At 44.0% G+C, this 27,316-nt stretch overlaps 1 protein-coding gene across 3 annotated transcripts in view; it reads right to left on the bottom strand.

Annotated features, from left to right (window-relative positions):
* SUGCT (succinyl-CoA:glutarate-CoA transferase) overlaps positions 1 to 27,316 on the bottom strand; it is a 793,918-nt gene that overhangs the window by 73,187 nt on the left and 693,415 nt on the right. For all 3 annotated transcript variants that reach the window (XM_089917071.1, XM_089917070.1, XM_022593044.2), the window contains one exon: positions 1 to 27,316. This exon is cut by the window's left edge and continues 73,187 nt beyond it. In XM_089917071.1, the coding sequence (XP_089773197.1) occupies positions 27,153 to 27,316 (164 nt within the window). In that variant the 3' untranslated portion in view covers positions 1 to 27,152.

Genomic DNA, 27,316 nt, shown 5'->3' with positions numbered 1-27,316 from the left:
TTCCCAGCCCGCTCCTCTCGGGAAGGCCGGCCCCGCAGAGCACACAGCCCTCAAGTCTGAAACTAGCTGTGCTCCCAGGGAGCCCTGCAGGCCGTGTGCTTCCAGACCACCTGGCCCAGCCAGAAGCCACAGATCGATGGCCCCTGCTTTCCAGATGTCCCCCCGGGGCCACGGTGGCCGGTCAGCCCACCTATAGGTCAGGCAGGGCCCGCATCCCTGCCCACTGGGCTCCGCGCTGCCAACGCGGCCTGTGGACCTGTCTCGGGTCGCGGCTTAACGCCGGGATCTCCCAGCTCCCTCCGTCACAGTGTCACAGTCAAGCTCTAGCGCGACTGCATTTCCTTCCCTGCATTTTCTTTGTGCCACAATAAAATCAGTCAAATGAAACAATCACGGGGCATCAGGCCACAGGCTGTTTGTCTCAGCCTAACTCACTCTGACAGGGTGGGGAGGAGGGCAGCAGCCAGGGCTCAGGGTCCGGGAGCAGAATGGCCGCCGCCCTGCCCCAGCTGGATGCGTTCAGTACATGCAGGCTGGGTCACAGGGCTCTGCTCAGGCTTCTGCCGGGCACCTCGCCCCTCCTGGGCCTCCCCAACTCCAGCAGAGGCAGTGAGCAGGCCCATCTGGGCTGTACCTTCTTCCCTCTGAGGTCCGGGAACGCACAGGTCACCCCATCCATCCATCCTTCCATCCATCCATCCATCCATCCATCCATCCATCCATCCATCCATCCATCCATCGGGTCCCCGCTGAGATATTCCCAGCTGCCATCCCCAAAGGGCATCTGGCCTTCAATATTCTGTGACAGGGCTTTCAAGAAACCTATGTCCCTGCTTTAAAGCACAAGGCTGAGAATGTCATTCATCGTTGCATCCTATGCAAATCAAGCTTATCTGGATGGTCCAAAAACACTGCTGCCACCCTCACGTTGGGTGTCTCTCTACTCTGTGGTTCAAACTTCATGGAGAGCCATTTCTATATCTTCCCAGAGCCTCTCAATCCACACTGTGGGCAGAGGGGGAGAGAAGGGCTGCTGTGGGCCGAGAGACATGGATTTAAGAGCAAGGAAGCCCCCATTTCAACCCCAGCTCTGCCACTTCAGGGATCAAATAGGATGCTTAGTGCCAAACGCTTAGAGCCATGCCTTCCCAGTGAGCACTTAGGGCACCTGGTCCTGTGAGAGGCCGGCCACGTGGGAAGGCACTGGCCCCTCCCACTTCCAGATGCCACACCCCCTTGCTTTTCATCCAAACTCTCTGAACGCTTCTTTTCCGTGTCCTTTGCCTCCCCCTCCCAAACATGAAATTTCGGAGGTACTGGGAGTTAGTCCCAGAGCTCTGGCCCTTTCCTCTCCCCTGGGAAGCTCGGCCCTCCCACTTTTGTGTCTCCAGCCCACACCACTCCTGAGACACCAGAAGGTCCTAGATAAACAAATGCCTCCTTGAGACACTATTGAAATGTCTCAAAAACAGAACTCTTTATTCTCCTGCCAAAGCAGATCCTCAAGCCATATATTCCATTTCAGTCAATAATACCACTCACGGCCTGATGGCTGCATCTAGAAACTTAACAGGTTGTGTCGATTCCACCCTCTCTGTCTTCACTACTCTTCTAATCCATTATTGAACTCTGTGGTTCTATACCTAAAATAAATCTGAATCTAGACTTGTCCACATGACCCCCGCCGCGACCCTCTCAGCAGTCTAGATGATCATCACCTCTTATTCCGACCACCGCAGTAGCTTCCCAGCTCATTTCCAGCTTCCGGTCCTGCTACCACTCAGCCCATCTTCCAAACAAGCGTGGTCTTTCTTTCTCAAAAGTCAGATCATGTCACTCAGCCACTTCAGTCCCCCCTGATGACTTCCTCATTATATATAGAATTCAGTTCACATTACTCTCCAGGGCTTGGGATGCTCTATAGCATCCAGCCTTTGCTTTGCTCTTCAGCTTCATCCCAAGCCACTCTCCCCACCACTAGCTATGCCCAGTCTCCCCTGGTCCTCTTTCCCACCTCGAGGTGACAATCCGAGCCCACCTCTGCATGACTCTATCATGCACTGTCTTAGCTGTTGCATTATTTTGCCTCATTTACAAGCATGGCTTTCTCTCCCACAACCCTTGAGACTCATCTTCACATATCCTAGGCCTCCACGCCATATGATACACTGACACTTTTTGGGCAGTGCACTGTTAATAGGCTGGTTTCTTATTGTGCTTCTGTAAAGTCTTTTAAAAGGGGGAAAAAAAAAGGTGAAGGTCCTTCCACAACAGCATTAACATTTTGTTGTAATGAGAAAAAGTCGGGAAATTGATATCTAAATGTTCCCAACGCCGACATTAGTTTAAGTTCTCATCCACACCCTTGGCTGAGGCAGGCCACACCAAGTCAAGTCATCCTGCCCTTTGGAGCCCATTCATTAGAGAAGGGAAGTGTTTACATGGCCTCGGAATGATATAATGATTGCCTTCCCTCCCAGCAGGTCTCACCCTGTCTCAGGAAGACATCAGGGGTCAGCATCAGGCCGGGCTCCAGGCTGATGAGCCACACTGGGAGAAGGCCAATCATCACAGAAGGAAGGTTAGCTCCAGATGACTGAAGAAAGGAAATGGTACCTTTCCCTTGGAGGACTGAGGTTGAGTCTGACCTCAGTCTGATGCCATGGAAAACCACCTGGTCTGTCTGGCTGGGGATCCAGGAAGGGGAACGGGGGTCCCCAGAGAGGAAGACTCAAAGGCCAGGCTCTAGCCAGGGCTCTTAGGAAATCTTCACCTCCAGGTCTCTGAGGAGCTCAGGTGAGGCAGGTGTTGGGAATATTGACCCGTCTTATTTTTTTCCATTTGTAGGTCTGGTTGCATGAAAAGCAGGCAGAAGTGGCGGACAAGTGCACTTTGGAGAAGGCAGTAGAGGGGTGAAGCCAACAAGCTCTGGTTCTTCTCCAAGCCAGTACCTCTGCTATGGCACCCTTGAAGGACCATTGAATCAGGTGGTGAAAAATCTAGAGCTTACTTACATTATTGCCTCTTCTTCCTCTGACGCTATGACCATCACCACCACCTGAACACCGTCATCACTGCTCCACACCCCCTCCACTACCATCACTGCCACTGGCTGCCCTTTCGTGCCACTGAATTATTTGGCAGGTACCACTCGAGGTGCTTCGTGTTTACTTTTCATTTAATGTATCTTTAATAATGAGGAAACCAAGGTCCAGAGAATTCAGGCAACCTGACCACGGTCTATATCATGCAAGTGCAGAGCTGGAATTCTCACCCAGGTGTGTCTAACACCAGGGCTGTGCTCTCAACAACTGTACCAGATGGAAGATTCCCTTCAGGGAAGAAAAGAAAGGTTCAGGTGAACAAGCAAACCACCATAAAGCAAAGGCCAGTCCTACTGCACGCCTCTCCTGTTCCCAGTCACTGCTCTCCTTCTACTCACTCTATGTTCGGTGACTCCACCACACTCTTTAGAATGACCGGTTGTCTTCCTGTCCCTTGGGGCCGTCTCTCCCTTGCCCATTTCTACCAAGCAAAAGGTGCTCACCACGTTTCTACTAGTCTAAATTGCCACGGCCATTCTTGCATCCTCAGCAGGTCACTGTGACCTCTGTTTGAAAATTTCAGGAAAGAATAATTCCTTTCAAAAAAGCTCCCCACCATCTAGCATAGCAGGAAACACGAGCTGAATCTTAAAAGTTGAGGAGTGAACCAAGCTGAAGGGCATCCGCCAGCCTCAGCTGTCCACTGAGCTGGGACTGCACAGTCCGAGCGAAGGCCCATCTCTCCAGGAATCCCAAAGCATTTGTTCCCTCACTGGAAGGTTATAGGCGAGGGAAAAACAGACAAGTCGGGAAGCCTAGAGTTTCATTTTCAATCATGAACTGCAAAGAGTTAATGTTGACACAGACCCTTCCAGGGAGATAAGCAGTCTGTGGAAGGTTCCTGAGTGTTTTCTCTGCCTATGCCAGCAATTAAAGAGAGGATCGGCCAGGTAGCAGCTCCTGTTGCTGCCTTGGAAAATTTTCCAGTGGGCTTATCAGGCATAAACATCTTGCAGTGAGTCTGATCCCAGTTAAAGAACCAAATGTCAGGAAAGCCAAACATAAAACTTGCCTAGGGTAGGGATTCCTTGACAGACTTTTTTTTTCACTAGGTTTACAAGAGAGAGGATGTGAAAGGAAAGCCCAGTCTGATTTTATGAGCCATAATCATAGTATTCCTCTCTCTGGAACACAGAACTTTTCTGTTATTGAAGCTCCTGGAAACTGAACGAACTGGAGACCATGTCTGTGGTTGTGTGTCTTGCTTCCCCAGTCGGGTGCCAGGTCAGTGGGACCCTCCCTGGGGTAAGCAGACACGGTTTTTCTGTCCCTTCAGGGCTGAGGAAGAACTACATCAACTGCCTTAGTTATAGGTAAAACTGACACAGAGAGGTTCAGAAACGTTTCTAAGGTCACACAGAATATATGTCAGAACAAAGGTGTGATCTTAAGGCAGTTGGATTCCAGGGTCTACGCGATTAACTTCCATGTAATGTTGCCTATGGATCAAAGCAACTGACTCTCAGTGGAATTGCTGATCCCACATCCTTAAGGTCCTCAAGTCACACACAGAGTTGAGGAATAAATAGCAGCTGAGTGACTAGAGCCAAGGTCCCAAACCACCAGAGGCATGCTGCTTTGATTCCAAATACACATGGGAAAGGTCTTCTTCACCTCTTGCATCTCATGAGCTAGATAGATACCTAATTAACAAGCCTGTGTTGTTAACAAGCAAGCATGGCGAGGCCTAGTGAACTGACCACACAAACTCAAGTCGGGGACGTCAAGTTCTGATCGCCATGGTGTAATCTCTTGCTTTCAGTGAGGCAAGACAGCTGAGCCATGAGGAGGAGACTCAGAGAGCGAGTTGTGAAGATAATTCTCACTGGGCACTCTGTTGTCTGAGCTAAGGACTAGGTAGTGAAAAAGCTCTGCTGAGAAGGAGCAAACCAAACGACCCACATAATCCAGGAGGGTGGAAAAGAGCCAGGGAGATACGGGTCCAATTTTTTGAGGCCCCAAACCATAGGGAATCTTTCTAAGAAATAGCCAAGGACAAATGAGTGGTTCTAGAATAAATGAAATAAGATGAAACTGGTTTTACCTGCTAAAACACCAATTCTGATCACTCCTTTTTCTCCCCTTTAAAATCAGACCAAGAAATCGGCGACGTTATTGTTCCGTTTATGCAACAAAATGGATACAACTTCAAAAAGGCCAATGTTCCCCTGTAGCATCTTTATTATTTTTAAGTCAACTTTAACCCGAATTCAATGGGAAGCAGATTTTACATGCCCTTGGTGTGACTAACCCTCTAAGAGCCTTATTGTTTGTTCTCATAGTGAGCACGTCTATGTTCGTCTTCTGTTTATGACACTGGGGATCTTGAGAGCTCACTCAGACACACACACACACACTCTTGATGTGTGCTACAAATAATATAAATTCTACAGTGATCATTGGGTATTGCCTTTCATAGGGGGAAAGAGGATCTGTTTTCACTGAAGGGAATGGCTAAGGCGGCTAAGATGGTCCATTTATAACCCGACCATAAAGAAATCCCATCAGTTGATTATGCCCCACAGAACAACTGGGTCATTTTGACTGCTTTGGACTAGGAGTAAATAGAACTTTATGTAAAATTGTTTCTACTGGCCAGACTTCAAGAACTTAACGTTTAGTGTTTGATATTTCATAATCTTCAGAAATTAATGAATCCCCCCCCCCCAGTTTCAGCCTGATGGATCATCCCCTGATGCCTGGAGGGTAACAGGAGAACTTCCTGTTGGTGGCAGGTCTAGCCAGTTGCTTTCGTCTCTACAAGGACATTTCATAGCTTCCAAGACTTTGTCTAAAAGGAAACTTGGAAGCAAGCAAAGGTGTGAGAAAAGGAACCTTTCTCAGGGATTGAGACAATAATTAGAACCAGTGTTGGTTTACTTAGCAAACCAAGTGACTCTCTTTCTCTGCTGCCTTTTGCATCTGCCTTTTTACTACATTAGCCCTTAATGTTGCCTTAGATTATGCCACTTCCCAAGGCTTCCCAATTCAGTTTTTCCTGCTGCTCTTTCTGCAGTCGGCTTTCCCTAAAGTGGGAGCAAGGACCTCAGAATAAACACAACCCTTTTAACAACAAGGTTCCATCTTCACTCTCTCCAGGACCACCCTATTTGGGAGAAGCCAGTGTCAACTTCCACATGGAAAAGGATGTCTGGAAAAGACATCTGAGGTTATCTCCCAGCCCGCTGCTTTACTTGGCATGGCTAGAGTCATGGCAACTCTCATGTTAAGAAAGGGCGTGACAATATCCTCTTTCATATCGGGACACGGGGCCACCAGCATGTCCAAGCTAAAGCAAGAGAGGGAGCATTTGATAGGCAATAAAGTCGACTGTCATTCAGATGATCCAGTCTCCTAAACCCCATAAACAGGTGTCTGAGTCACAAGAGAGGAAGCAGTGGGTGCAACTGGAGAGGGCTGTTTCACTCAAGTCCCTGTAAATCGTTGAGTGCCCAACAGAGTAGCTTTTCTATTTGTGTAATAAAATGGAACATAAGTATGGAGGAAAGGAATTCTTCCTACTTAGAAGGAGATCAGAGCAGCCCACCAGGGAGTTCAGAGAACACAGCAGAGCTGTGTTCTTCAGGAGTGGCAGGTGATGGTTTCAAAGCAGCCAAGGCTTTGGGTGATGGGTCATGAGTGAATGACGGATACCTCCATGTTTCTGAGAACATGGGAGAGCATGTTATCCCATAAAACGTGGGAATAGTTTCAGGGTACTTTAGAGGAAACTAAAGGTCCCACAGTAGACGATGGGAGGAAGAAAAGGGTAGAGGGTATGTTTGTTATGCTTTTTAATCCCAGTTTTATATCTTACATACTTGTACAACTTGGCATAAAAATCATTCTACATGGCTTCTAAGAACTGAAGGCTTGAACGTCATTCTCCCTTGGGTCAACAAGAGGCTGATGGCCAGGGCGACCGTCCATGGCTTCATCATAATCCAGTCTCCTCCAGAACAGAGGGAGAATCTAACTGGCCACCTTTGTGCCATCACAACAGAACCTCTATCAGCTGGACTTCTTTGTCCTGTCATGAAACACTGGTTCAGCACAGGTCACAGAATCATAAACCGTTAGCGCTGGAAGGTACCCAAGAGATCCTCCGGCTCAATGATTTCTAAACTGATTTTAGTAAAATTTTTTCAAATGAAATTTTTCTTACACCTAAAAATATAAAATAAATACAGTAGCTATAATTCAATATGGCAGTTTGACCATAACTTTTTATTATTCTTATCTAATAAATAAAGATAGATTTAATTAGGGAAAAAAATCATCATTTTACAGTCACCAATGAAACAATGGATCTAGGCAATAATCACAAATAGATGCTGAAAACGTAAGATGGGAGGTTGATGGGGAACTTTTCAATGGAAGGGTTAATTCAACTGAGCCCATGGGTCAAATTTAGCCTTAGTAAAAGTGGGTTAATCAACTATATTGTGACTTCAGAAGGTGGCGTGACAGGAAGTACGTATGAAAAGTATCTATGAAGTACTCTTGCCTAAAAAATATTGAACCCTAATCGAATTAATCCTAAATATCAGTTTCCAGGACATAAAAAATAAATCAAGCAATACCATGAGGAAGCAATCAGCTAAATTCAGACTGTAGGACAGTCTGGCTTCGTCTCTCTACTTGATCAAAGGCATGTGCAGTGGACTTTATTATTTCCCAAATATTCATTCCCCCTTCCTGTAAGAGGAAGGATTATACATTTGTAAAAGGATCACACATTCATGCCTACTGCCTTTTGGCTGGCCACTCTCCTGGTGGAACTGTATACCTTCCTGCCCCATCAATCTTGACGGGGCCTCATGACTTGCCTTGGCCAATGGCAAATGAGGAAAAGAGACTATGTCATGTCTAATCAAAGCTTTGCCCGTCACTGCATGATCAGCTATGTTGCCCTTTCACTTCTGCCACAAGAACATCCTTACACAAACAGCCTGGGTCCCAGAATAAGAAGACCCATGGGGAGAGGCTGAGTCACTGCCGAACTCTGAAGACAATGTACAGTGTGAGCCAGAAAGAAAAACCTGTAATCTTTTTTTGTTATGGACATTGAGATTTGGGGGTCATTTGTTACCATGTGAAGCTGATAAATTTAATACCACACACACACATACATACACACACACACACACACTCACACACACAAAGAAGAACTGTTACAGAATAAAAGAAACTTAATAAATGTAGTCATTGAAGACATGTTGTGGACCATGATTGGACCTCAATTAAAACAACTCAATCTATAAAATTATTTGGGGATAACTGAAGCAATTTGGATAATGTTTGTGTACTATGTAGTATTAAAGAGTTATTGTTAATTTTGTTAGGTGAGAGAATGCTCATATATGCATGTATTTCTCAGGTAGAGATGTATACTGGGGTATTTATGGGTCAAATGGTATGGTGTCTGGGTTTTCTTTTGAATATTCCAAGAAACAATAGTAAGGGAAGAGATAAAATGTTCACAAAATACTGATAATTGTTGAAGCTGGGTAATGAGCACACAGAGGTTAATTATACCATTATCTCTAATTTTATGTATATTTTAAAATATTCCTTACAAATAAGTTTTAGATCATATCAAATAAGTTAAAAGGCATTAACAAGCAATGACAGACAAGACATGATGGGAGTCCCCTGTAGACAAAAAATTCCAAAATTTCTGGACGATGTAGTGTTTGGAAGAGTGGTTATTTAGAAAGTAAAGTTGAGAAAGTGTCATTCATGTGTGTGTATGTGTGTGTGTGTGTGTGTGTGTGTGTGTGTGTGCTGGGGGTTGACAGGGAAGAGTATCCTTAAAATGAGTGTGACTTTAAAAAAAAAGTGTGACAACAATGGGTGTGAGAGAGTCTACAAAAGCAACAGTTTATAATATCCACCCATCCACACACCTACAAACAGAATGAATAATGCCCAATAAAGTGTTTGTCTTCCAGGTGAAAAACAGGCTTCCAAACCAAAACAAAACCTGCTAATGTAGGCACTGATGCCCAAGAGCAAAGCACTCCAAAATCTGGCATTTTCAGGTCATGGTCAGCTCGCCACATATTCACCCTAAAGTAGAGCCTAACAGTTAGACAGTCATCCCTGCCCAGAGGAGGACCAACCAGGTCACCATTGCTTCATTCATAAATGTGAGGAGACTACTAAGGATCTCACTGTCCAACTAGAGAAAACGTGCAGCGTGACAGAGATGAACACGGAGGAAAAATGACGCAAGAGAAAACAGAAATAATTAGGAAACAGAGGACAATTTGTTTCTAAAAAAGGAAAAACTTTTGGTGAACAGTCTTCAGAGATATGAAACAAGATGGCATCCAGAAAACAAGAATAGGTTTCAATGAAAAAGGAAATGTCAGAGACAAAGAAAGTACTGTTAGAAATTAAAATGCAACTTTAACCCTCACTCTGTCCCATCCAAACAAAGAAGAAAAGATAAAAGAAGATAATGTAGGCCCTACCAGAAAAGAAAGAGAAATAGGATACTCTCCATCACTGGGAAGGTGAAGGAAGTATTGGGACACACAGAAGAGGGATAAAACTAAGTGAATAAGAGGAGGGTGGAATAGCCATTTATCTGTGAGAACAATGGACACCAGAGCTTTGTTTAGATATTTGGTGTTTTCATCATGTCTGGTTTGTCACCATGCATTTTCTGAATATATGGCACACACGTGTGCAGAAACAATTTAACGTGATGAGCATATTGTAGAAACGTTAAGCCAAACAAGAGTCAGTATCATAAGAAGTAAATCCTTGAGTATCTAATAACTCAGCCAGGCTTTTATTTCTAGATCCAAAAATCTCAAAGTCTAGCCTCTATATTAATTGTGAGCACTTGGTATAGAAAGGTTAAGGTTCCAAAAAAAATCTAAAATTCTCTCACATTGAAGTCAATTCCCTAGAGAAATTTCTGTGACCTTAGTTTTGAAAGTTGGCCGTTTTTGGAGGAGAGTTATGTTTGAAATTTTTGTAAAATGAAAAAAGTTACATATTGAGAAAAACTCTACTCACACCCTCCACCACCACCACCCCGACTCACGGAGTACACATTCATGCCTGCCGTACATTACTGAAAATCCACAAAACATGTCAAAATTACTTTCACACAGGCTTTGTCTAAAAATGCTTATCAAAGTGTTAGAAGCCACTTGGTAATGTCTGGGGAGAAAACATCCAGTGATGAACCTTGAAATCGCATGTGATTTCCAGTCAACGCACACAGACCCAGACACACATGTGGATATGACACGGAAGATATTTTCTGGAAGCTCTCGCTAAATTGTTTATTACATTTTATCTGAAGATCATTTCAAGTTTTGATGACAAGCCGTAACTCAAGAGAAACTCTGTTCAACTGAGACCATCCTTTGGCCAAAGGAGGCTTCAAGCTGGTTAAAATGATCAATACACAAAAGGAAGTTATCCCTTAAAAAAGAAATCACAAGTAGCCCTCAACTTCAAACGTTTTTGAACTTCATCCAGGCTCTAATTTAAAAAGGGGGTGGGAATCCCTGTATATATTGAAGAAGAGAATGTTTTTTATGAATTCTGGGGGAGGGTACTGTCAAAAAAGGAATGGCTGACCCAGGGGAAGTTAGAAGGCTGACAATGTGGAATCCTGGAACGGCTCCCCCACAATGGCTCCAGGAAACACAGGCCCCTCCAGAAGCAGCACAGACAGTGTCTGTTCACAGTGGGGACCCTGGTGCTGAGCAGCATTTGTCAAGAGTGGCAGCCCTGGGAGGGACGCACGCTCACAAATTCATTCCGCGCAATGATTCACTCACCCAACCCAAAGGGCTTTACTATCCCAGCAAACCAAGTCCACCTTCCACAGGCCTGAGACAACCTATATGGAGTTTGCAGAGGAACGTCTGATTTACGGTGGTGAAGCTTTCTTTCCTTCTCAAATAGAGCTCCAGCCTGCTGGGAGGAAAGAAGCCAAATAAAACACTTTCTGTATGTAGACTTCTAAGTCACAGGTGGCATCGGACGCTTAGTTATGTCTTCAGCTTGGTACAGACACATAATCCCCTTCCCTTTAATGTGTTAAAAAAGACTTCCTAGAAATTCAAACATGCCCAGCCTGTACATTTTTCTTGTTTTTTTTCCTGTGGAATAAATTGACAGACAGCTTGACTCTAGCATAATGTTTAAGAGAGTGGGGTTCCTGAGTACAAATGACAGCTCCAATGCATAAGTGCTCCATGACTTTTGGAAATTTGCTTCAGCAATCTAATTCTCAGTTTCCTCCCCTGAGAAATGTGGATGAAGGTCGTATCAACCTTGAACAGTTACTATGAGGATTAATTGAGATAATCTTCATAAAGTTAAAATATTCCCCTGCCCAGAGGTATTGTGGCTGCAAACAACGGAAATAGTAACTCAAACTGGCTAAAACAATAACTAAATGTGTGTTTCATACAGGCTGGAATCCAGAAGAGCAGGCTTCCAGCACAAAATGATTGACAACTTGATGGATTGTCAAAAACCTAGGTTCTTTCCCTCTGCCGTATGCTATTCTTGGCATGGGTTCATCCCAAAGCTGCTTCCTCTCCTGGTCACATTTTGGCTTCCTATGGCAACTAGGACTACATTATTTCTGATTCATAGTCAATAAAAAAGGGCAAGGTAAACCTTGCAGAAGCTTCCAGTAGGATTCTCTCATCCCAGTGGCTAGAACTGGATCACAAGCCCATCCTAAAATAATCAGTGCAAGTAGAACAGGATCACCATGACCAGAATAAAGTCATCTTTGGAGAAGAAAAGGATGTAGGGAAAGATCATTTACATACCTGTAAAGGTTGCCTCTTATTAGCATTATTGTCCATGTTATGTTGCCCCTACAGTTTTACAGACAGTTTTTCCAAAGATGCAACTGGCTATCGCTTCAAAGGTCTTGAAATAGAAAATGGATTTGTGTGTGTGTGTGTGTGTGTCACTTCAGGTTTATTTCTAGTAGTGGTCTAAAGTGATGCTTAAGAAAGATTCTGAGATGCCACCTACGCCAGGGAGGGGAAGGTAAAACAATCAGTTACAGGAATTGGCCAAGGGTGCAAGATATGGCTTCATCAATGCCAAGGGTAGAACTGAACAGCTGGGCATGTCCACTTGCATTCTTTCTCTGCCACTTTTTAACCTTTGGAACACACAGGACTACCTCTTCAAGACTTTCAGACTAAAACCAGGAGTGCATCTTCACCACTGAAGAATGAGTTCAACAGAATGGCTGGTCGCCCACATTTCGGAGAGTGTGAGCTTTCTCAGCAGACCAATTCAACAATATTCACTGAGCATTCACTCAGCTTCCTATTCTGTGCTAGGTGCTTAGCAGAATCCAAAAGAAGTGCAAGACACAAACTCTGTCCTTAAGAAATGTCCAATCTATCTCGGAAAAGAAAGCATATGGACAGTCAAGTGTTAAATAGTAGAACAAGGCAACCTAGAATTCAGGGTCCAAGGAAATTGCTAGAGCCATTTTAACTGGCCATGACTAAACTAACCAGGGAGAATCCCATAATTAACTGCAGCGCTGTTGTGCAGATTGGCATATGGGCTCGGCCTCAATCTGTACTAGGGACTGGTACTTTCCACGGAGCAGGCAGACAGATGGCCTCAGAGTTTTTCAGACTTTGCGTCAATGTCTCCCATGCGCTAACTGTAATCACAACCTTGACTTTATATAAATACATTTTCTTCCAGAGAAGGATGAATCCTGAAGCCTGATGAGGTGGTAAGTTTCTAGAGCTCTGAAAGTGTGGCAGTGGTTTCTCAAGGCTCCATCTTCCAACAAACCCTCCGGATTCACAGCTTGAATATGATTGATCTGATCTAAATGGCTCTGTACCCTTGGCCCTAGAGAATATATTACAAAGAGAATATATTGGAAATCACAAATACTCACGTGATTGCCCATCCCGATGCTGTGTGTTTACAACCTATGCGGAGCAGCTAAGTCTGATAAAAATGTATCGAGTAATAATAACATTTGCTCACCAACAGACAATTAATTCTGAGCACTGGATAGACAAGAAGGGACATGCTATAAAACTAGGGAAATGTATTTCTGGTTTACAAGGAATTCATAATCTGATTAAGCTGATATGACATAGATGTATGGAACACTATGTATAAAGCAACATATAAGACTACCACCTCTGGTCCAGGCCCTTACTGACTCACAGTCAGATCATGGCAGTCAGTCCCTTTGGAACCAGTCCTTTTATAATCCGTGTGCTCTATCACATCCACAGGGCCATCTTCCCAAAGTACAGCGGTGGGCAAGTCACTTCCTTGTTGGAACAACTACGTGGCATCCCAGTGCCCACCAAAAAATTACCCTCCTGGCTTTCCAGTCCTCCAGCTACCCTCTAATATCTGCTCCTCTCCGGTCTTCCAGTCTATTGCCAATAGAGCAGCCCTCTTTCACTAAATTCATTTACTCAAGGTCTCTATTTCCAAATATGTCATGGTTGCCCTGCCTCCAAAGCTTGCTCACCTGTGCATATAATACTCTTCCTGCCTTTACTTATTTAAGTCTCACTCTTCTTTGAAGAGGAAAATCTGTTTCCTACCTCATTACTTTCCTAAACACACTGGATTACAGAGACCCTTCCCTCCGCTGAACTCCAAGCGAACTGGCATTTCTTAGGTAGCACTGTGAGTCATTCTGCATCAATCTTATATAAGGGTCCTGCCTTCCCATCTAGGTTTCCAGTTCCTGGATGTTTAGGGCCTTGTCCCAATCCTATCTGCCCAAAGCTTAACAAACACAAGATCTTCAACAATGCTGTTGACGGTGACATAGTCAGGCACTGACTATGGAGCAGAGTAATCAGTTACAATCAGAGTGGACTAGAATGAATTTTCAAAAGCCTTACTAGTCAGGTGACTTTGCAAACTGCGTTTGGAAGAAAGGACAGGAATGGCAGAAGGGCAAACAAGAAGAGTGTGGGTTAAAATGGAGATGGCGGACATGGGAAGGAATGGGTGGATCTGAGAGCCTCACCATGTTCTGATAGTTGAGTAAAATCAACAGATTGGTACGGAAGTCTGGTGGCCACATGCCCTTCCCTTTGCATATCTTCTAGGTGTAACTTGCTTAGGGCCATAGAGTTGGCAATTAGGGCCAAGAAAAAGTCATCATCTAGGCTTAAATTCTATCTTATGACCTTTAAATGTGCTTCTTCTATTTAATTCTTTGAAATATTATTTCCTTGGGTGAGGTAACTTTTTCCAGTGGGAAGCTTGTTCGTGAGTTGTTTGTTCCTCATTTTAACCCTGTCAGAACAATTGGGCAGAACCGCAAATGCTGATTACTGTTTTGCACACATCCTTATTCTGCTTTTCATGTTCTTGGGTCCCCCTCGAAAACTCCACGTTGTAGCAAAGACCCTGTGACATTCATATCTAGGTTTTCAGGGCTGTCAGGGGATATCACGGGGCATGTGCTGCTCAAGGGGTCAGCTGGGTTCCACTGAGGCTGAAACTGAGATCCAATCCACTAGGTCTGACCTGAGATCCTTCCCATGCGGAACACTTCGACCTCAATCTCATCTCAACTCTTCCTCGAGTAGCCATCTACCGGGTCCATACAGCAAAGAGAGGAAGATGTGCTGAGGAATGTGTGGATTATATCCTACGTATTTAACTTTGCAAACTTTCTACTTCTCTACAGTTCTGGATCACCAGATACCCAAAAGGGGTCCTCTTAATTCCTCATTTAAAGTGCCTTTCTTCTTTAAACAGTATTATTCAAACCTGTCCATCAGTTTTGTCTATGTGTATGGCATTCTCCGTGCATCCACAGTATGACCCTAAATGAAAGAACCATGGAATGCAAGAACTTGAAATCTCAGAAGGATCTCAGAAATCATCTCATCAAAGCCCCTTCCTCTGTAGAGTCACCTACGGCGCTGGAGGGGAACACGGCCTGGCCACTCTCACCTAAGCATGTTACAGTTCTCTGATTCTATTAAGGACTAACACTTTTATCCTACAATTTGACCTGTGTCCTTAATGCAACTGCCGTTGTGAAGAACAACTGAGAATGTCTTGCTCCTTCCACTATAGAAGCACACTTACTGCAAAAAGTCAAAACAAGGATTTCACATTTCCATCAAAAAGAAAAAGAAAACACGTGTAGGCTTTATCTGGAGATCGTATTATAGCTCAGTGAGCCCAATTCCCTCCTCTCTTAAACTTATGTAATGTAAAAGAAAAAAGGACACAGAGGTGATGAGTCAGGCACCTGCTCTTCTCTCAAGTATCAGCTTCCTTCAGAACACTTTCGCAACAGCATTCCTATTAGTATTTCAGGTGAACAATTCTCTGTTGGGGGCTGTCTGTTGCTTGTGTTTATCACCATCCCTAGCCTCTACTCACTCCCTCATCAGGAGCACACTATCCTTGTGCTGCCCCTGTTATGAGAACCAAAAATGTCTCCAGACATTGCCAAATGTCCCATGGCGGAAAAGCTGATCCCATCCTTCTTGAGAACCAGTGGGTCTAGAACACACCATGAATGCGGAGGTGACTCTGAGGGGTCCTTTCAGAAGTTTCTTGTCAGTATTTGTGTTCCACAGGCTCCCACCTGCCAACTCTGACATCACTGCTATCATTTCCACCCTGGACTCCCACAAAGAGGCCAACACACAGCAGGCAACTCAGTCCCTTTTTCTCTATAATGCCTCCTCACAGGGCTGTACAGGTGTATCACACTTAACAGTGGAGATAACTGATGAAAATCATCACGTCAAAAGGTCAAAATTGAAAGTCACACATTAAAAAAATGACTTTTTGCCATAATCTAATGGGGAACTGTATTTGTGATCTATCGCTGTGTCACAAGTTGCCCCAAACGAAAGCTAACCTAATCTATTAAAAATAAAGCTGAAACAACAAATATGTATTATTTCACACAGTTTCTGAGGGTTGGGAATCTGGGTTAGCTGCACGGTTCTGAGATGTCGGTACGCTGTTGGCTAGGGTTGCAGTCATTGTCAGGCTGTACTGAGGCTGGAGGATCTGCTTCCAAACTCACTCGTGTGGCTCTTGGATTCACTTCCTCATTGGTTGTTGGACAGAAGCTTTAATTCTTTGTCATGTGGGACTCTACATAGGGATGCCTCACTCCATGGCAACTGGCTTTTCCCCAAAGTGAGCGACAGAGAGAGACAGGGACAGAGAGAGGCAGACTCAGGGAGACAGAAACAGAGAGAGGCAGAATAGATGCTTCAGTTTTTTATACCCTAATCTAGGAAGTGACGCACCATCCCCTCTGCTCTATGCTGTTGTGTCCACAGACCACCCTTGGTACAACATGGGAAAGCCCAGTGCACAAGTGTGAAGCAGGGGTGAGGCTCACTGGGCTGCCAGCTTAGGGGCTGCCCACTGTGGAAACCCCTCAGTAACTTAAATCTTTCTGGAGTTTAAGCTCTTCCCAGATTGAGAACATGACAATTTCTGATCATAAGTGTCCTCAGTTTCACCTGATGGTGGGAAGGAATTTGCATCTGGTCAGAACGATGACCTGGGGCACAACATCATCCAAAGAAACACATTCCGTTCCTTCCAGGACAATTAGTGGGTCAATTCATTTTAGAAGAATTTTCAACCAAAGCAGGTTTTTGGTTGCCCTCTTTCAATAGGAAAAAATAATTTAAAAACCATAGCACATATTATTCGCTATTTCAATCAGTCACGGTGCTGTAAAAACATCAAGGTATAAGTAGCAAGCCCTTTCCAGATCCATGGTAAAATAAAGGGCATCAAGCTTAGCCTCCTATAAGAGATGGTCTCTGATCTGTCTCCTGGCCAAACACAGACTTGTGAGAAGGACTCTGAAAGCACTCAAGTAACAATGGAGGATCCAGTGGGCTCTGGTCCCTCATGCCCTTCCTATGTGCTGCTCTGTGGATGGTAACTTGACAGTAAGCTGAGGGGAACATCCCCTAGCCCCGTCTTCCCATCACTATAGCTGCATGCCCCTCCCCATGGCTCAGCCTCCACTCCAGAAGGAGCTGATGTTCCCAGAGGCTGGGCACAGTGGAAATCATAATAAAAAGGTTGTGATGCTTAAAAAAAAAAAAAAAAAAATCTCTTCATCAAACAACATTTAATATTGAGATCCTTCTCTGAGTTAGAACTTTGCTTATAACAAACCACAACACAACAGTGGAATAAAACCACCTTAGTTTATGTGGGTCAGAAATGTGGGTAAGGCTCAGCCGGGCCATTCTTCTGCTCCACGGGGTAGTGGCTGCTTTCGATTACTCAGTTGTATTCATGTGATTGCAGAGGCGGGCTGGAAGTCTGGGAAAGATTCACTCACATATCGGGTGTCTTTGGGCTCCTCGAAGTGGCTCCTCTCTGAAGAGAGTGGCATGGGTATCACGGGATTCCTCAAAGGGTAGTGGTCAGAGGCCTTTCATGGTGGTCGATTTCCAAGAGCAAAAGAGGATGATGCTAAGCCTCTTCAAGGCTCAGCCTAGAACTGGCACTGTATCACGTCTACCCCATTCTGTTGGTCAAAATGAGTCACTTTTGAAAAGTTCTCTCATGTCAAACCCCCTCTGTGCTTAAAAATCCCTGGCCTAATGTCTTTGACTTCTAGACTCAGACTTAAAGGACTCATGTGATTGGGTCAGACCACCCCCAGACAATCTACCTATCTTATGGTCAACTGATTTTGGACCTTAATTATAGCTGCAAAATCCTTCCACAGCAGTACTTAGATTAGTGTTTGACTGAATAACTAGGAGAAAGTATGTGTACATCAGGGGCTGGGAATCTTAGGGACTATAGAATTCTGTCTACCAAAGTGAGACAACTGGTAACATTTGAATAATGTTTGTACATTAATTAAGAGTATTGTATCAACGGTAATTTGCTGGCTTAGCTAATTTTGTACATTGGTTACATAAAATGTTAATATTAGTGGAAACTAGGTAAGCAGTATATGGGAATTCTAAGTATTATTTTAATAGTTTTTGTAAATATAAAATTATTTAAAATAAACAGTTCAGAAAAAAAAAAAAAAAAAAAAAGCAAGTCACCAGACCAGCCCAGGTTCCAGGCGAAGGAAAAGAAAATGCATCTTTTGATGGGAAGACAGGCATGTGCCTATTGGGAGGGAGGAACTGATGGTGACCATCTTTGAAAAGTGTTTATTACAGGCACTATGAGTTAAAAAAAGAATGAACATCATAACCAGTTCTTATCTCATAGAACATGTAAGCTGGTGAGTGAGAGAATGTCTAGTGGACAGATACTTACTGTGTGTCTCCTATAGAGTAAGCATCATGGTAATCACTGGAGATGCAGCGGTGACTAAGATACCCACAATATTACACTTAATAGGAAAGAGCAATTGGTGACTAGTAATTATAACTCAGTGTGTGATAACTGTTATGGTCAGATAAATACAGAGGCCTGAGATAGCAAACAAGATGCAGAAATCACTTCCAATTGTGGAGATCAGAAAACGCTTCGTTCATGGGTTAAGACAAACACCAAGATGTACTCCCCTCTCCCCTCCACTCCAACCCTCTGAAATTGCTCCAAACGAATCGAGAGAAGTTATCTGTATGGTTCACTGCTGTACCTTTTATTTGGGGGGAATTACATTTTTCACTGAATTTGCTTATAGAGTAGATTTTTACACAAATGAGTATTTTCCTACTAATAAAAATTGTAATTCAAGCTGGAGTCATATATATCATCCTAGATATCTGTCGTACTTCTTTCATCTGTCCAAGGAGAATCTGAAATTTCATCGGAAATGGGCGTCACTCATTTCCTGACGTTCAGTACCTCTGATAAGCTATCCTTTGTTTACACTGACGTCTCTCTCTCTCTCCAGGTCTAGATTTCAGCAGTGTGCTGGTTGTTCTCTAGGGCACTAAATGGTGCCCCCTACGTGGTTAAGTCCAAGTGTTCTAGGCTCTATCATTTTTCCCAGCAACGGCCTTTGGGAGAGCTGCTTTTGATCCTACTTCATCAGCAACCTTACGGCTCCATTGAACCTTTAAAAAGATTCACAAATGGCAGGCTATCTCTGTAAATTCATACACAGAAAAATCTTCTGGAGTGGAGGGAACATTTTCAGGTCCTCTTTGGTAGACGTATATGTTCTTAGGATGTTTAGCAGTTGAAAAACTGTGATATCTCCCTGAGACGGCAGCCTGAGGAGACTTTCCTGAGGGTTTTGCTGACAGTGTTTGAGTTAAGCTGATCCTTTTGGGAACCCTGTTATTTCTAGAGCATTTGCAAAGGTTGAAATGAATGGATTAGGGTCTTTCTGCTCCTGATATGTCTTGCCCTTTACCCCTGATCCCCAAGTCCTGGGGTGCATGAGCTGTAGGGACACAATCTGAGGGTAGTGTCCGTGGTAATGATGGCAGGGTATCACTTAGTCACACTGAAGGTGATGGAGCAGAGGACCTGTGAGTGTGTCCACTTTAACATGATGGCCTCCGTCTTTTTCTTGTTTCTCGTGGCTATGCCATGCAGCATGTGGGATCCTAGTTCCCCGACCAGGGATCGAACCCGTGCCCCCTGCACTGGAAGCGTGGAGTCTTAACTGGACCACCGGGGAAGCCCCGACCTCCGTCTTCAGGCAGTAGCCTTCAGGGCTTCCCAGACACATTGAATAAGTGCATTAGTACACATAAATCTATTAGGACAGTGCTTTACATATAAGACCTTAACAGATATTGTTGTTGGTGTCATTATTATTATGATTAAGCATCAAATTTAACCCCAGTCACAGAACTCATAAGAAGATCTTCCAGCATTGCTGAACTATATCTATCATGTATCCTAAGAGGGAGAGAGAGAGGAAAGAAAAGAATAATAAGAGCTCTTATTTCACGCGGATGCAGAGTAAGCCTACTTCAACTTTGCACAGGAAATGAAAAGTACTAACTCTACCAGCAGAATCCTCTTCCTCCCCCAGCTGGGCCTATTCTAGCTCTGACTGTTCATTCTCCCAAGTTAAAAAACCTTCCCCCAGAAATGTACCCACACAGAGGCCCACCAAGCTACTCATTTCACCACATGTCAGCTGGGTCGTATGAGTGTAGCTGCACAAACTGATGAGTTTTGATCACTGTCATCTCTGCAGGGTTTTGTCGGTGACTTCAGCTAACTGAGTCACATAGCGAGGCCTGAACACCACCTCTGCTCGCGTGCTGGGCCCGCATCCTTTCACTTAGGTTTTCCCAGAAAGGAAATTTGGAGAACCAGACAAATGTTTGGGATGCAGAAGATGGGAAACAGGGGCCCAGAGACGGAAACCCTAGCGACTGGATATTTCCAACTCTGTCATATTTTTTAAGAATGGAACACTCTCCCATTTGCACAGTTCAGCAAATCAAGCTGAGAAGATTCAGGGTCCTGGGTCACTGGGCACTGTTTACAGAGGTGACCTGTGGGTCACTGCATTTCTGTTTTGCCCCCTCACCTGTGTCAATGCCATTGCAAGCATTTGGCTATCTATAATGACAATCCTGGAAATATAGTTCATTTTCTACGCCCCCTAAATAGTGAATCTTTAGCAGTCCCCCCAAAATAGACGCTACAATTTTCTTGACCCTCTGAGAAGAAAGAACACAGCAATGTCCATTAGTAGTATATTTCAAAGCTTTGATCAAGAACAGCCAGGAAGTCCTTTGTAAAACCTACAAACATAAATCCAAGTCTACTGGGGTGAATGTGTGTTACACATGTTGCCATGTCCCATACCAAGAGATGCTACGGCAATCCGAATTTTTCTCTAGGGTTCAGAAAGAGGTAAAGGGGAGGACAGAAAGATATTTTCCTGTGGCCGTTTTACATTAATTTCTTTCCTCTCAGTTGTGTGTTCTGAAGCTATGTCTTGCTTCATGGGCAGCATTTGTGCACAAGTTCTGGGTGACAGCAAGTTGTGCTCATTCTGCAGATGAGCAGCAAGAAAGCTTTGCTCCTCCAACCTCTGTGGTCAGGAGCCAAAGAAACCAATATGAGTTGAACAGACTGTCATGTGGTTCATTTGCAAAGAAAAAGAAAGGGGTGGGGGGAGACAGGAGGGGTGCGTCTGAGTGTTTTTCATCCTGTTGAAAGAAGAAAGCAAAGGGAACTAACTGTGAGGACCCAGCCTGCCTGTTTCACAGATGGCAAAGCCAAGGTACCGCCTTTCTGGAGGCCGTTTGACAGCAGTGATTAGGGGCAAACTACTAATCCCCCTTGAAGGCGGAGTAGCTGCCTTCTCCAAGAAAAAGCAAGAAACAAAGGGACTTCCCTGGTGGTCCAGTGCTCAAGACTCCACGCATTTCCACTGTAGGGGGCACAGGTTCAATCCCTGGTCGGGGAACTAAGATCCCACGTGTGGCAAGGCCAAAAAAACAAAAGAAAAGAAAAAGCAAGAAACAAAGGCCAAGGCTGAGTGCTGGAGCAGAAACATCAAGCTTCATGCCCTCCTTCCCCCTTCTCTGATGAGAACTCAGTCACAACAGCAAGACCCCAGCTGTCACAGAGTCTAGTCTCTGCTCTGTATTACATTTTATTTATTTATGTTTTTCTTAGCACTGGGGGCATGTGACAGGTAGCAAGCCCGAGGGCTCTGCCCCAGACTGGGGTGACATCTGGAACACTCCTTCACTTCGTTCCCTGAGTTTTGAGGGAGAAGGAGAGGGAGCCAGTTATTCAGGGCTCACCCCGCCCATGGATTAAGCCAAAATCGCTTGTGGAGCTGAAGTCATGGCCAGAATTACCACTAGTTATCCTCCAGATCACTGAGCAAGTCCTATTTTTCTCGAGGTCGGTGGTGGCTTTTGGTGTCCATGCTTATGTAACTTGGACAAAAAGAGAGAAAGAGAGAAAGAAGCGGAGGAGGAGGGAGAGGAAGATAAAGGAGAAGGAGAAAGAAAACATTATTGTAGAGAAAGGATGGGGAAAAAGTGAAAAGTCAAAAAGGAAGTGGAAATAAAAAAAGAGAAAGCAGAAAAAAATGGACTTACAGGGAGGTGTCAATTAGTCACTTTGCATGGCAACGATTCTCCTGTCACTTTAGACTTTCAAACCAAGGAAGAGCAGCCTCCATATTAGTTTCCTATTGGTGCTGTGACAAAATATCACAAACGCCGTGGCTTAAAACAGCACAAATTTATTATCTTACAGTTCTGGAGATCAGAAGTCCTAAATGAGTCCAAACTAGGTCTCACTGGGCTAAAATCAAGCAGGACTGCTATCCTTCTAGAGGCTCTAAGGGAGAGTCCTTTTTTTTTTTTTTGTGCATTTTTCATCTCCTAGAAGATGCCTACGTTCCTTCATTCGTTTCCATTTTCAAATCCCATAGCAATCGGAAAAGTCCTTCTCCCATCATGTCACTCTGACACTGACTCTTCCACACTTAAAGGCCCCTGTGATTGTATCAGCCCCACCAGGAAAATCCAGGATAATCTCCTTGTTTTAAGGTCTCCTGATTAGCAACCTTAATTCCCTCTTGCCATGGAAGGTGACACTATCCACAGGTTCTGGGAATTAGGACATGGGCCTCTTTGGTGCCTCTATCACAGCCTCTTATTAAAAAAAAAAGGATACAAATGACCTTATTTACAAAACAGAAACAGACTCACAGACTTAAAGAATGAACTTATGGTTACCAGGAGGCCAGGAGGGAAAGGTAGGCGGGGAGGGATAGATTGGGATTGACATGTACACACTGCTCTATATAAAACAGATAACCAACAAGGACCTACTGTAGAGCACAGGGAACTCTGCTCAACATTCTGCGATAACCTATATGAGGAAAGAATCTGCAAAAGAATGGATACACGTATAACTGAATCACTTGGCTGTACACCTGAAACTGACACAACACGGTTAATCAGCTATGCTCCAATATAAAATAAAAAATTTTTTAAAAATGTTGCAAAGGGTCAGGAGGCTGGGTCGTCCCTTTAATGTTAAGATCTTAAAGAATGGGAAAAAAGAACTATTTCTCCAGAAAAAAAATTTGAGGTGGGTGAGTTCCGTCTCCTGGGTAGCATTTGAGTTCCCCCCAGTGCCTGTCCTCCCTCCCGGCATTCACACGTCAGGTCAGGCTAGGCTCACACTGCGATGGGCTCACTAGGGTCCCCAGGGCCAACACACCCTTGGGTCTCCCTGACCTGGGCGTGCTCTCTCTTCCCTTCCACCACAACAAATTCACTTATTCCAACTCTCCTCCCTTCAAAACTCACATTCTCTCCCCCTAGTGTGTAGAATAAATGTATGGCTTCAAAGTATTTGCATTCATTTGTCAATAATACGTTAACTTCCTCGAGTGATACTAAAAGACACGGTTTTGAATCAGCTTTGGGGGAAATGTGTCTGTTGGAGGTGCTTATACTCCACGAATCCCACCACATAAACCTGTCCTGCATAGAGCCGGCCTGGTTTAAAAGTTCAGGTCCATTTGTGCCCAGAAGATAGCCTGGTATGTCTACACAGAGAAACCATTTAAGCATCATATGAGAGTAGGAATTTATAAAACACTGAACCCTGGTATTCCTCTACTAGGACTGTAAGAAGTAACACAATTTTATCCTGATGTCTGAGAAAAGTTCTACATTTCCCCTGTGATGTGTTTTTTATTTTCCCAACAGCTGTTTGAAATGGAATTATGTACCTTTTTTCCAGACCTTTTCATCCTCCTTATCAAATAATGATTGCACCACAAAATAGAGAGGGAAAAGAAGTGAGCTTGACATTCTGGCCTCCTAAGTGTCATTGATACTACAATCAAGGTGAACAACCATTTTCCGCTGGCATCCCGTGTCTGAAGAATCTCATGAATTTAAGGACTCACTATAGCGGATATTCTGCCACGAACAGAAGCAAATGCAAGAAAAATCTATTAATCTTGGGGGATGAGTTTGAAAATGAATAGCCCAGGGCCAGGGAATGGAGGGTGAGGACTGTGCCTTTCTTTCCCTCTCGTCTCCTTTGCCACATGAGCTGTCAGAGCAGAGGCAGACGATCTGGACCTAACGTTCTTTCTCAGCACCTGCTGGCCCAGGATCTGGAGAATGAACGGGTCCTGTGGATAAAGGCAGCATTGAGCCACATGGGACAGTGACAAGCAAGACTCACATCCATAAAAGCAGACCACATGCCGACGTCATGGGACCAAAGAGTCAGTGGTGAGCTATCAAATTCAGGTGAGATACAAGCGGGTGTGAATTTCCGTGCAAAAGGCTGAAAGCAGGGGTCTTGAAGTCTTATGCAAAAGCCCCCCACTGTGGGGTTATCTAAGAGGTTAACCCCACATAGTCTAATAGTCTAACGAGCTAGTATGAAATAACCTATGTGAGACCTCCCTTGTTTTTCTGTTTTTTGTTTTTTTTTTAATCATGATTGGGCTTCTAACTCCTAGTAGATGGACTGAACACGAAAGAACACCAAGTAACCCGGGGGAGTCACACAAAACGGGTCAATGTTCATTTCTCTTCTTCTGGGGAAACATTCAGCATATCAGAATGCATGATGGAAAATATGCTTGATTAACCAGAAAATCATGGCAGCAGAAAATTTAAGAAAAAAAATCAAGGGAAGGAAACCAGTTGCTCGTGGACACACATAATGATTAACCCGCGAAGTTTCAAAGAACTTTCTAGGCCAACCTCAGACACAAATCTGCCAGAAGGTAGGTCTTGACACAAAGTGAACTGGAGCATATGGTATCTTAATAGTATGTTTGGCTTTGGAAATGCATAAGATAATAGGTCCTGATAATTAAAACAGCACATTGTTTATAGGTATAACTTGATCTGGGACATGTTGCTAGAAACTGTAGCAAGCACAGTGTTTCTTGCAGGACTACTTATCTATCTGAACTTGAAACATATTCTAAATTACTTCTCTCACCTAATCAGTTGGGTAAGTGCTATCTGTTGGGTAATGAACAGGTTCAAAGTTCTCCTGGATCGTTTTGAGGTGTGTAGGTGGAAATCTGGACAGCTACATATACGATTACACTGGAGACAGTCTCCAATGGCAACTCTGCTAGGGACCAAGACTGCGCAATCAACCAACCGTGATTGATTTCAAGGTTTTAGAGGCATTTTGTGACCCTCTCTAAATGATCAACATCCTGCTACATATGGAGACCCGGATATTTAAGGGTTATTGCTCAGTAACCAAGTAATTTGCATTTCAAGACATCTACTTGGCTCACTAGGAGAAATGGTGGAGAAACGTCTTTCAAGGTATGTGTTTTGCCAATTCTCTGTCATCCAGCCTTTTACCATTTTCATTACTAATTGTATATACATGGAAGAATTTCATTTAGATGTCTGGCCTGAAGTGAATGTCTCCAAATATATATCTACGAATTAGCCACTGGGGGAAAAGTACTGAAGAAGGTATCAAATTACCCTTGCATGATGAAATTCTAACTAGTGGGATAACAGCGGGAGTTCTTCAGAATAAGTTGTCCACAAAGAGGAAAGCAGAGAGGACAATAAGTGTTTCAAGAATTAGTAGGCATTCTTCTAAAAAGTCCCAGGAGGCCTCATGAGAAGACAAACTTCCTATTTATTTGGAGTCCTTGATTCTACAAACATATTGGGGCTTACAGCATGCATAAATGGCTTGAATCTTCCCAATAAAAAAAGAACACCATAAGAAAACTAGCTCTAGGGGCTTCCCTGGTGGAGCAGTGGTTGAGAGTCTGCCTGCCAATGCACGGGACACGGGTTCGTGCCCCGGTCTGGGAAGATCCCACATGCCGCAGAGCGGCTGGGCCTGTGAGCCACGGCCGCTGAGCCTGTGCGTCGGAGCCTGTGCTCCGCAACGGGAGAGGCCACGGCAGTGAGAGGCCCGCGTACCGCAAAAAAAAAAAAAAAAAAAAAAGAAAAGTAGCTCTAAATCACAGTTTGAAAAATGAACATCTGTAATTTAATTTTCAATGACCACTTGGCATGTAATGACATGGCTTTAAGATATATGTGCCTAACAGCGTGAATTGTGTTCATATGAGGATACTCATCATGGGGTCATCTGATTCCTTGGTCTGTACCTGGGCTTGGGTGATTGGCACTCTGAGTGACAATTCATCCTGGAACATATAGGCAAATCAGCTACCACCTTCTGGACAGAAGATGTTTCTATATTTCGAATTCACCGACAAATACTTAAATGCAAATACTTAATATTAAGGCATGATATATTCTTCTACAGTGGATACTCAGATCACAAAGAAATATTTTCCTTTCATTCTCCAATTTATCATTATTTAGACGTTATTTAATACCGAGATAGTCATCTGGCATTCATTTAAAAACCTGTTGCACTTGTACTTGGCTCAAAATAAGGTACCAATTAAAGAACCACTCTTCACCCCCTACATCCCAAAATTCATTGGTGGAGACTGATTTTCTGCCATGTCTCATGAAATCATCAAAGAAATACAACATAAAGCCATTATTTACCCCCATAGGGGAGAACGGAGCTCAGTCTTATAATGGACATTAACAAATTCCATGGTTTAAATTACAGATTAACAAAGGGTTCATGAGCTCAAAATTAAGTTATTCTGTTTAAAATCAATCACCGAGACTGTCATTCTGCTTATTGCTTTGACTTCCTAACAAAGGTTTAAATGAGGACTTTAGGTGCAAGTAAAGAACGTCAAGAGATCTGCTCTTTTTCAGACCTGCGTGGGCTGGAGGGGCAAACGTTTAGGCTATTAACGTAATTAGAATGAGGAATGTATTTTTCCAGAAAAAAAAAAAACTTCACCCCCCCAAAAAAAATCCCACAAATCCACAATTAATCTATTATCTGGGGGTAAATGGTAAGGAATCAAAGGTGGGGTGCGTTTAGAAAGCACTAGATTCACTGATACCAGCGCCATTCTGGAGAGGCCAGGCAGGAACTCTGGAATCCCTCTAACTCTTCAGTGGCAGGCACCAGAACTGGGGAGCAGGGTCTGGAAAGGCGACTTTACCTTTGCTAGCAAAACGCATTCCAACTGTAGTTTTGCAAAAAAGCGTATTTCCTTTGTCACTCAACCTCATGTTGGGTCACCACTCCAGCGCTGAGCAGCTCTGTGATGGCCCTGTCATCGTATCTGAGGACCTCCTTCAGGATGTGCGTCGTGTGCTGCCCAAGCAGGGGGGGCGGGCTGGCCTCTGACATCTTTAACTCACTGTATCTCACAGCTGGGC

The sequence above is a fragment of the Delphinapterus leucas genome, chromosome 9, assembly GCF_059928025.1.
Source record: "Delphinapterus leucas isolate spDelLeu-1000000601 "Yukka" chromosome 9, BTC_Dleu_Yukka2, whole genome shotgun sequence".
Classification (NCBI taxonomy): domain Eukaryota; kingdom Metazoa; phylum Chordata; class Mammalia; order Artiodactyla; family Monodontidae; genus Delphinapterus; species Delphinapterus leucas.
The sequence above is the reverse complement of the archived record's forward strand: the minus strand, read 5'-3'. Positions and strand labels throughout refer to the sequence as shown.